Source organism: Talpa occidentalis, unplaced genomic scaffold (genome assembly GCF_014898055.3).
Source record: "Talpa occidentalis isolate TD23 unplaced genomic scaffold, MPIMG_talOcc4v2.1 talOcc4.15, whole genome shotgun sequence".
Taxonomy (NCBI): domain Eukaryota; kingdom Metazoa; phylum Chordata; class Mammalia; order Eulipotyphla; family Talpidae; genus Talpa; species Talpa occidentalis.
The window spans coordinates 36968342-36980597 of NW_023601543.1; the positions used below are offsets into that span (position 1 = coordinate 36968342).

At 36.9% G+C, this 12256-nt stretch overlaps 1 protein-coding gene across 1 annotated transcript in view; it reads right to left on the bottom strand.

The window, feature by feature from the left end:
• LOC119245581 (protein diaphanous homolog 2) overlaps positions 1–4000 on the bottom strand; it is a 711837-nt gene extending 707837 nt beyond the window's left edge. Inside the window, exon 1 of the mRNA XM_054695882.1 lies at positions 3971–4000. Within this exon, the coding sequence (XP_054551857.1) occupies positions 3971–4000 (30 nt within the window). The remainder of the gene's footprint in view (positions 1–3970) is intronic.
• Between the last annotated feature and the right edge of the window lie 8256 nt (positions 4001–12256).

Below are 12256 nucleotides of genomic sequence, written 5' to 3' on the forward strand. Positions count from 1 at the left end.
AACTTATGAAAGGAATATTATCATATCTGATTGATGAGAATACAAAGGCTGTATAGGAGAAATCCTAGGGAAATGTACTTTATTTTGAAAGAGAACTTTGGTCTATGCCTTTTCCTCCTGTAGTGAGCTGGACACATGTAAGTCTGGGTTTCTTTTACATAAGCAATTTGTTCTGTACCTTCTATTTCATGATATCTTCTAACAAAGTAGAACTAGTATAGGCCTCCCTTTTAGCTTAACATTTGGAAAAGTATTAATCTCAGATGTGAATTTTGTGATTTCTGCGTATTATAACAAAGGACAATCCTGCCAACTTCCTCATTCATGACAGCACATTCCACTCCAACCAGAGGCAGAATACAAAGATTTTCCTTGGCAATTGCAATGTATCAATGGGAAGAGATTACTTATCCCACTAGCCCAGACTGATCCTCAAATCAGAATCCACTTGTTATTGGGAATCACTTCCATGTATACATTATTACACTCCTTCAAAAGAGCAAGGTAGCCATATCTTAACTTTTACGGTGCAAATCTCCCGTCCTCTTTACATGTCCCTAGTAAGACCTCAAGGTAGTCTTACTCTAAAGCCACAGAAGATGTTAAGTCCTGTTCTGCAATTCTGTGCTAATGACTGACTTAGTTAAACTGCCCAATAACTACAAATATAGGAGAAACGTAAGTATGTAGCTTTGGTTTGTTGTTGTACATATTAGTTAACATATCACCCACCCCCTTTTCCTCATTAATCAATATACAACTTAGTACTTCCCTTGGGGCTGTTCCACAAGACCATTCAAGAGAACCTGTAATTCAGGGTGCTAGAAAGGACCCTCCCTTGCCTTGAAGTCAGAATGTTCCTAAAGCAACAGATAAAAGATAAGGAAGTGCCTGCATTTTTCTATACTTGGGGAAAGCCTGCATTAAATGGTCAAAATTTTCCTTCTTTCTTTTTTTAAAACCATTTGAAATAGCTTTTTTTATAACTTTGTTATTTCTTTCATTAAAATTATTTTATTTTTGAGAAAACATTGAATTATATCATTGTATATGATTCAGAGGAATAGGTTGAATTCACGCCTTCTCACATGTACATCACTGTACTCCATCTACCCCAGAGAACCCAGACCCCTTCATCTGTACCATGAGCCCCTCCCCACTTTGCTCCCACACCCACCCTCCCCCTCTAATAGCTTCAAGACTTGGTTTCAGTTTAGTTTTGTTAGTTCCTTTGTTTGTCTGTCTATATTCCACATGAGTAAAGTCATGCAATGTTTATCTTTCCCCCTTCTGTTTTATTTCACTTAGTACAATCCCCTCCGTTTTCACCCGCGTTATTGCAAATGGCAGAAATGTTACCGAATGCAGGTCTCTGTTTCCCTTAACCAATAAAAGGAAACGGAGTTTGAAGAGAAAGAATGTAGTTTAGTTTGTTGACAAACTGAGGAAGGCAGCAGACTCGTGTCTGAAAGACCGCGGTTCTGCCCTTTGGCTGGGGGCAGGGGTATTTATCCAGAGTTACAAGGACTTAGAAGCAGGGGAGTGGGCAAGAGTTAGCATGTCCATCCTTGTGATGCAGGCATCTGGAGGTTTGGGGGAGATTCAGGTAGGTGTCACCTTGCTTTGCTATCACTTGGTCGTCAGCAATTCCGATAATACTTTAGGAATGTTCTTTTTTCCTTGGAATGTAAGAAAACAAGGTTGCTAAACCTAGAGGATAAATAAAGAAGATAGGAATGCTTCTCTGGTGTGACAGGAAGAGAGACATGTCCTTCTATCACTACATCAGGAATTCATCATTTTTTTCCAGCTGAATAGTATGCCATTGTTTATTTTTAATTTATTTTATTTTATATTTTTACATCATTTTTCATTTATATACAATGTGTGCATTTTCATCTTGGTTATAGTCCCCGTAAAATTCCCCCCCTTGTTTTGATCCTACTCCCTCCTCCCCCCTTGTAGTGTGTCTCTGGTTTATAGTTCCTTGTTGATTTTATTATAATTAGTCTTTTTACCTTTTTATTATAATTAGTCTTTTTTTCTAAATTCCTGCTATGAGTGAGAACATTCAGTATTTTTCTTTTTCTTTCTGAGTATGCCATTGTTTATGTGTATCATATCTTTTTAATCCAGTTATCTGTCCTTGGACACTTAAGTTGCTGCCATAGCTTGGCAATTGTAAATGATACTGCAATGAACATGGGAGTGCATAGATCCCTTTTAATGTGTTTTTTTAATTCTTTGAATAAATGCCAAGGAGCAGACTTGCTGGATCATATAGTAGGTACATTTTTAATATTTTGAAAAACTTCCATACTGTTTTCCATAGGGACTGGACCAGTCTTCATTCCCACCAGCAGTATATGAAGGTTCCCTTTTCTCCATTCCCTAGCCAATATTTGTTGGTTCTGGGCTGTTTGTTTGTTTGATTGTTTGACATGGACCATTCTCACTGGTGAGGTGGTATCTCATTGTGGTTTTGGGTTTGCATCTTCCTGATGATAAGTGATGTTGAACATTTTTTCACATGCTTGCAGACCATTTGTATGTCTTCTTTGGAGAATTGTCTGCTTAGCTCCTCTGCTCATTTTTTTTATTGGGTTCTTTGTTCTCTTTTATTGACTTGTATGAGTTCTTCATAGATCTTGGATATTAGGCTCTGGTGAGATGTATGATGTGCACATATGTTCTTCATTCAGTGGGTGTCTTTTTGTTTTAGTGATAGTTTCTTTCACTGTGCAGAAGATTTTAATTTGATGTAGTCAAATTTTTGCTTTTATGTGTGTTTATTTTTGCTTTTACATTCCTTGCCATTGGAGTCGGGTCCCCAAATATATCCCTGAAGCCATGTTGTGGAGTGTTTTTGTTTATGTTTTATTCTATGCATTTAATGGATTCTGGCCTTATACCCAAATCTTTAATCCATTCTTTAGTTAATTTTTGTATATTGTGAGAGAGAGTAGTCTAGTTTCTTCTTCTTTTTTTTTAGTGAAATTTCAATTTCAACTACTATCTCACCTCCCCATCCTCATTCTAACCCTGTTCACATTCAAAAGAAAGGAATAAGTAGCTGCAAGGTAATTCTAAGGGTTTCTAACAAACACTTGCACTGATTATGTTAGCCACACCTCACATGCTTTTCAGTCATGCTATATGTGAGATGCTTATTGAATTTTCTGAATTAAAAGGAGTGATGGGAAGAAAGGAATAGTCCCCACAGTCTTGATAATCCCCTTAGCTTGGAGGAGGAAGAAATGAAAAGGAGGAAGTATGTAAATCATAGGAACAAGGAAGACAGGGGTCCTTTTCTATCATGCTTTGCAGTATGGGGGTGAGGTCCATGACTCTAAATGGCTGTAGTATGTGTTATCCAATATGGGATCATAAACAACCTCATAAATTATACTCATGACCCAAGTGTGACTCAGAAACAGCAGAAATATTGTGATAATTTAAGTAGGCCCTAAACAACAACTCTCTTCTAGACCCTCTTGGCCACCAGACAGAGACAATAGCAAATACAATGGCAACTTATGTCAACTTATGTCATCTATATGTAAGAACAAAGTGGCTCCACCTTTTCCTGGCAAGTGTAAGAGTTACTTGAAAGAATGTCAATTTCTACATCTTTCCAAGAACTTTTCATTGTTGGATAGAGATAGACTCTTAAAAGAGACCCACGTGTTGCATTCAAGGTAAAGGATGTGGGAAGAATATAGCAGGAATGTCTGGCAGATCTTGAGCATTTTCAGAATTGCTGAGACTGCAAAGATCCATTTATATTTTTACTAGGGTCTAAGGACTTTTCTGGGAAAGAATTATGGGGTAAGAAGTTCAACTCTGAAAGTAAGTCAGTGTTTGAAGACAGAAGTAGACTCTAAGTATACCATAGTGTATTCCAAGAAGGCTACAGTCAAAACAATAAGTTCTCTGAGATATTCAAAGAATAAGCAGCATAGATGCTAACAGATTTGGCAGTAATATGATGCAGTATCATCTGTGTACTATGAGTGTATTAATTTCCTAGGGTTGTCATAACAGATTATCACAAGCTCAATGGCTCTTTCAGATTCTGGTTGTTTCTTGCTTATTGGTATATAACTCAAATTTCTGTCTCCATCTCCACATAACCTTTTTCTCTGTGTCAACACTAAATTCAGAACCCTATTTGAATGAGGCCAGGAGGCTGAAGAGTTACACACACACACACACACACACACACACAGATGAGAAACTACAGACCCCATAATACACTGCACACTCCTACTGTTTCCTTTTCCTGAGGAGCTAAGGGGGTGGTACCTCTGAGGGCATATACGTGAGGGGTCCAAGGACAGAAATCAGAAGTGTATATGGCTATTGACATAAATGCTATCTTTCTGCCCATTTCTTTTGTTGTTTTGTTTCCAAATGAACCTTATCTATGGCTTTACTAGGTGATTTCTTCTTTGAGATATATATCTATGTTTCCCTGGGAACTTTTCTGTTTCTTATAAAGACACCTTTATTGAATTTAGAGCACACCCTAATCCCACCATGATCTCATCTCAATCCCTATCAATCCCTATTTTAATTACATCTTCAAATGCCCTGTTCCAAAAGGAGATCACATTCTGAGGTTCTGAGTGGACATGAATTTGGGCGGATAATACTCAACACATTACAATCAGTAATCTCAATGTAAGTATCAGTTGCATTATCACAGGGAAGACATCAGTCCTGTGATATTTACTTGTCCAATAAAGACTTTAGACATTGATGTTCTTAGTGAAAGTATTGGCATCCTGAAACCATTTGTGGAGTGTAGCAGCACAAATTGTGTTAAAGGAATTTGGGGAAAGGAAATGGCTGAGATCCAGTGTGAGAAGATTCTTGTAATGGCTGCAAGATGGGTAAATTAGTGAAGATGTTCACGTTTAGATCCTGACTGGATTATCATCCCGCTACATTTGATCACATTAGTTAGGGCAAACAAATGTGGCACAAAGATGATAAAGTGGCTACTGATTGGACAATTGCAAGGGAAGTCACCAAGGAAAAAAGATGGGCTTTGTGGTGATAGAGCAAAGAGAGTTTAGCTCAAGGTAATAAAACTTCACATGAGATTCTAAAGTTGAGTACAGACTATGTTCAGATCGATGAATGAGACGTGTCATGTATCTATCTTTGCTGAGGTTGAGGTCACTAACATTTGGAGATAAACATTAATTCCATACATCACCCTGGTGAACATGAAAATAGTAGGAAGTGATCAGGAAAACCATTCAATAGGGAATAAATGATGTCAGACAGGACAGTGTCACAGTTAAATAGTAGAGAACACTGGGAAACTTAATGGAGTATAGGAAGGAATTTGGCCAAGAATTACTCTTACCACTCTTGTGAGAAAGAGAGAACAAGAAAATGATAGACTTGTCATTATTACAATGATCTCTTGGATTACCTTACACTGGGTTTAAATGCAGAAAATACTGAGAAACGTTCCTGAAATCCCACTTCAGAATGGGAGTCTATGAGTATAAAATTTATATTATTTTTGCTCATTTTTGAGATTGGTGGTACCTTCAGCTGCACATGCTTAAATTTAGCAGAAATAATATTAGTGTGTATGAATCTGAAACCTACCAACACTGCTTTGCATGACTGATCAGAAAAAGAAAGAAATCAAAGGATCTTTTTTCTCAGACACTCTTTTTTATTGACATTATTGCTACACAACACAATCCATGTGATTTTTTTATGGCCTGATCAAAGACAATTAGAAACTGAACTTTCCTATTTAAATATAGAACTGGGACAAAAGGTCTATCAACATTTTCTTTTCTGATTTGTTAATGTGTTGTGAACACTCTTACAAAAGAGTAAGAACTAAACTACCTTTAGTTATATATCTAAATTCCCTCTATTCAAAATAAATAACATATAATTCGCACGGTACTAAAAATTCTGGGGGTGTATTTCTGTCTTCTTTGTACAATTGACATTTTGACAACTATTTCAACTAACACATAGAATCCCTGATCTTCTTGACCTTACACTATGTCTACCCTTCCAATATACAGCACTGGATAAATGCAAACATCTGTTTTTTTTTTGCTTGTGTTGAATTCTGCTACAGAAAGTTGGAGAATAGTGCCAATTGGCTCCACTACAAATTTATGCCATTTAATCTCAATTGGGCCTTCAATACTACTTGGCACTTCTTCATTCATCCCTGAGATGTTGCCCCCAACAGCTGTTTGAAGTTGTTTTTTTTTTTTTAAACTTTTCACAGTCTCTCAATTCCCAAAGAAGAAAATTGTAGGAATGAAGTTTAACAGTTCTAAAAAGTATAATGCAAGGAAACTTTCCTGAAATGTTTGAAATTGCATAATTAAAAAGCACAACAAAGTACCCGAGGAAATTGACCTAAATCAACCAACATAGAGGCATAGTCTAGTGAATTTACTGAATTTTGTAGATGGAAATATAACCCCTCAGCTGAAAAGATCAAAATCACTCATAAAGGAAAGGAAATCAGATTATAGCCAGATTTTGACAGCAAAGCTTTATGCCAGCAAAAAACAAAAATAAAGCAATAACATTCTTAATACAGCCAAGGAAAGAAAATGCAAGCCAAAGATTTTATATCCAGCCTGGCTTTTAAATTAAAAACAAACAAACAAATTTGTTAATATGCAAGAACTGAGGGAATATTGTTCCCATGAGGGCTTTTACATTTTTGAGAATGAGCTTCCAACAACTAAAAGTGCATGGGGAGACATCCTCAGCTAAACCCTGATGACACTGACCATAGACTGGAGAGGTAACTAAGCTTTTTGCATCTTCAGATAGCAGAGAGCATCATCTCCTAAGAAACCGAAAGAAAACAATTAAAATATGATCAAGAACCACCAATTTACAGAAAATGTAGGGCACAGTAAAATCAAGACTATAGCAAAGTCTAGAAAGATACAGTTTCTTCAGCAAACATATTGCAAGGAAAAAAGAATGGAGGAGGAACTGCAAATTAAAAGAAATTATTAGGAGTAGACATAAAGGCATAACCAAACTAGTATATATGACTGAGCATTTGGGTGATAAACTTATAAAGAAAATGAAGAATTGATTACCAAAAAAAGGTCAGGGTACAGGTTACTTTTGAGGAGACAGGATTGTGATAAATGATTAGGATGGTTCTCTGGGGTGGCTGATGAAATCATAATTTTAAATCTAATTTGGGGCTAGGTAGTTAGTACAAAGCTGTTTGCCTCATAATAGTTCCTTAAGTTATACATTGTTTTACACAGTTTTTAGAGGTTATTTTTTATAATAAAAAAGCTTAAGAAATGAAACACTATATGATATTTCATGTTATAGCAGTGACATAGCTGTAAATACTTAAATTTTCATCAGAGACATAAATGGCAGGGCTAGAATGTCCTAAATTGCTTAGGAAATAAATGCTAATTCAGGGATTATTCAGTACTCTGTAGCAAAAAGAAAAATAACTCATTCTTCTGCTTTTGTCCACTATGAGTCTCATCACTTCCATTATTTCTTTTATAAATGTGGTTCCTCTCCAGTAATCATAGTTGTGAATAAAGATAATACTAAATTTTATGCTCATAGATCAAGCAACCCCTGGTGAAAATTGGCTTTTTACATAAAAGCTGCAATTCTTTCTCACTTTAACTTAGATAAAAAGGTGACTTTTGTATTTATCAGTATTTCCTCAACCTCATATAAAGGATAATGTATTTCTTCATCCTAATATAAAATTAGGTCACTAAAAATAAGTTCAAATATGACCACACATACTAAAATAGAAGAAGATGTAGAAGAAAATAAAATATACCAGATATGCCACTTGCCCTTGGCTACATTATGTTATTACCAGCTAGCTCCTATTATCTACCAGGCTTGTCTTTTATAATATAGATAATTTTACTTTTTAACTTTGATGATGGAAAATCTCAGGCATATACGGAAGCCGAACGCCATGTAGTCATCATGTTGCCTCACAATTATTAATACATGCCAAACTTTTAGTATTTCTATACATAATCAATCATCCTCCTCTGGATTTTTTGGAAGCAAATCCAGTGAAACAAAAGCATCCAAATCCAGGAGACAAAAGCATCCCTAAAAGACTTTCAATGAATTAAGCAACAGCGAATCCTTGAAGAAAATACCATGCACGAAGACTTAGCTAAATACAGTTCATTACCACTACCAGAAGGGCAAAGTCCACAAATTCCTGCACTTGTATCCAGGAAATGTCTAATATGTTGCTAAAGTTTTAGTTTCCAACTTTGTTGTTATATTACCAGTTATCACCACGTCTGTGAGATACCAAAGCCAACAAAAGCAGTATTGCTATCCAGAAAATTCTTAATATCCTAGTTTTAGTTTACAAATTTTGTTTTAGGTTTCAAATTCATAGTCCTTTAAAATTCAATCCATATGGATAAAGAAAAGTGAATTGATCCGGAAGGGATATTTTAGCTCGTCCCAGCTTGCTAATTTGCTTTGCTCTTACATCCTTAAGCAAATCACTTAAAACTTTCAACCTGTTCCCTCAGAAGATGAGAGTGATAGTTCAATTTCGTTCAAGTGCTATATCTCTAAGTCTTTAAGAAATTGATTTTGAGTACACTATCTCTTGTTGGAGTTAGAAGAAAAGTTTAAGTGATCTTCACAAAAAGTTAACTGAAGTTGAAAAATGCCTTAAGAAAAAGGTTAAGATAAAGTAGCATTTTAAGAAATTCTTTTTTTTTAAGATTTATTTATTGATTGATTGATTGATACATACATACATACATACAAGCACTGGGTACAGTCAGAAGCGCGGGAGAGTGAGAGAATTCACCAGAGCCAGAGCGGGGAGCAGAGCAGGCAGAAGGACCGAAGTACACTGCTGAGGGGAGCAGCGGGCGGCAGGAAAGGTCTGCGCGCCATGTGGGACCCTCCTCCAGTGGCCGGGGAGCAGCCAGGGATCGAACCGGCGCAGCAGAGGCTGCTGGCAGCTTTGCAACCCAGCGCTCAACCGCTGCGCCACAGGGGAGGCACTTAAGAAATTCTTTACAATAAACATTTTAACTGCATCTACAATCACTGCTATTCTAAGTATCTGCTATTCATGAGATAATTTTCCAGCATGCAAAAGTAGACACAACCAGATTTCTCTCTAAAGAACTGGAAATACACTGACTTACTATATAGTGATATGTTCAACTAAGAAATGTGTTAAAACAGAATTTTCTTTCAGATAAAATTCAGAATCAGATTTTCACCTTGTTCTTAACAAGGCACCTTAAGAAATAATAAATTTTACATTCAATATATGCTTAGCAATGCCATTTCTAGAAAATTATTGAATGCCAAAATGCCTCCTAGGGAAAAAATTTCTCTGGATTGAAAATGCTTGGTAACTGTTATTTTGCTTTAGTAATGTTCCAAACCTCATCCTCCTACTACCATGAGAAAAGTCTAGATGTGGAACAATGGAGTACACTCTGACTTTAGTGCATTGCAACTGATGTCTCAGGCAGACATTCTGTCATAACAATGAAGGCAATTCCTAATTCCTTCCAAATACTCACTAAGATCACCATAATAAATTCACACTAACCATCTGCAAATGACTTACCCATCTGCAAAAAGTTGTTGGCTACCAATTTGGCTCACAGGCCTTCTGTTACCTTCATCTGGTGTTTTTGTGTGTGGGGGGGGTGGGTTTTTTTTTTTTTTTTTTTGGGACCCTCGCGGGAGGCCAGGGAAAGAACCGATGCTGCAGAGGCTGCGCGCAGCCTCGCAGCCCAGCGCTCAACCGCTGCGCCACCAGTGGAGGCCCTGTTACCTTCATCTGGGATAAAGTTGGGGGTTCCAGAACTCACTAGTTCTCCTCTTGAAAGACCTGTAGTCCAGTCTTCAAGATCTCAGACTCCATACGGTAAAATTTACATATTATGGTTGGCTGACCACTTTCTGCACATGTTTCTATCCTCTTCAAGAACTTGTCAATATGGGCCTCCCCGGTGGCGCAGTGATTGAGCGCTGGGTTGCAAAGCTGCACGCAGCCTCTGTGGCGCCGGTTCGATCCCTGGCTGCTCCCCGGCCACTGGAGGAGGGTCCCACATGGCGCGCAGACCTCTCCTGCCGCCCACTGCTCCCCTCAGCAGTGTACCTCGGTCCCTCTGCCTGCTCTGCTTCCCGCTCTGGTGAATTCTCTCACCCTCCCACGCTTCTGACTGTACCCAGTGCATGTATAAACAAACAAGCAAACAAATAAATACATGCCTCTATAAAAAAAAAAAAAAAAAAAAGAACTTGTCAATAATTTCTGACTACCTGGAATTCCCTGCACTGGCTTAGCTGTCTTAGTTCCTGTTCACTGTGAGGTTTCTTGCTGCTTATCGATGATCTATATTCCCTGACCATAGGTTGCCCATTTTCCTTTCTACTAAGATAGCAGAATTGCTCTCTATCATACTTGAAGTTTCCTATTTCCTGGTTGTGTTTGAAGCTTCATGCCCACTTTCTCTTTTACTGTGACCTAGAATAACTAGTATGATAACCACTATTGTGGTGTTCCAGGCCTACCTGAGACAAAACTTTTACTACCTCTGTATGTTATAATTTGTTTCTATCATGACTTGGTATTTTCCTCACACTAAGAGACTCTCTCATACTCCTTCATATCTTTCTTCACCTCAACTGCAAAACAGGTCAAAAATCAATTTACAGTACAGTGTACACCACCAGTACCTACTCTGGAAACAAACATCTTTGAATTCAATGTTGGAAGTGACATCCCCTCTCCCCTTTCAGAGATATGATTACTTACAGAAACTACACGTCATGATTAACTCATCTGAAATATCACATCTTTGTAATTAAATTGATGATAGTAGTTTGCCCCTACTTTTTCATATAGGCATTTACTCAATTGTTTAGACCCCATGACTAATTTGTTAGGATTCAATATCACTGAAATTAATTTGGCATATGTGGCATATGATCTGCTCTTGCTTCAGATAAGCAATATCATCGGATATAATTTTGGAGATAAGGGTTTTTTTTTCCCTTCTTCCTTAATGGAAGTGTTCAGTTATTTGGATTATAACCCTAAGATTATTCATCAACAATCTAATATCACTGGAGTTTATTTTGATATTTTCATTTCTCTCTCTCCACCTTTAGATAAGACTTTCCTTTTATGGTTTAGACCATTGTCTAATTCTCCCAGGATTCACTATTAAAAGAATTAACTTTAGTGGTAACACTTTTACTTTCTCTCTCTCTCTCTCTCTCTCTCTCTCTCTCTCTCTCTCTATATATATATATATATATATATATATATATCCTTGTATGGATCAAACCACAAAACCATCTTGTCCAGAATCAAATATCAGTGGAGTCAATTGCAGTGTTTAACTTGAACCTAAAATTTGCCCTGAGCCATGATTTCTTGGCAGTTGTTTTGTCCAAACCCAAATTCAATTCTTCCCTTACACTGAGTTCCATTCCCATTTTCCCCTTTACCATTGTAGTTCCCCATTTCCATTCTTGCAAGAATACCTTCTTTGACATAGGCAGCACAAATCACTTGAGTGTCTAGCTTAAGTATCTGAGTCCTATATACTTTAACCTGGTGACTCAGCATATGTAATCCATACTTAAATTCTATAAAGATAGAAAGTAAAAGAAGAGAACAAGTAAGTGCATTGAAACTGATCCCATAATGCAGATTAAAATCAGAAATAGACAGAGGCAGTTTTGAAATGAGAAAAAAAGGAAATCCACATAATAAAAAGTTAGTCCTCCATTCTATTTATAATTTTGAATCCAATTGTCATATATAAGAAAGACAATGTTGCCTTGCAGCAACAACTTCTAATTAGCTTTGTCTTCTATTACATAACTCTTATCAAGAAAGATGTTTTCTTCCCCCATTATGAAAGAAAACTCCCAAAGAAACAGACTTACTTCTTTATCCAGTCATGCAATGGGCCCAACCCTGACTTCACTTCTTCAAGAAATTTCTGTCATTTTCGGCCATCCTCCCAGAAGCAGTATACAGATTCAATGCTATTCCAATAAAGATCTCAATGACATTCTTCAAAGAAATAGAACAAATACTGATGAAATTCATATAGAACCACAAAAAAAAAACCACGAATAGCCAAAACCCTACTGATGAAAACAAAGGAGAAAGGAGGTATCACACTTCCAAACTTCAAGCTATACTACAAAGCCATAATAATTAAAA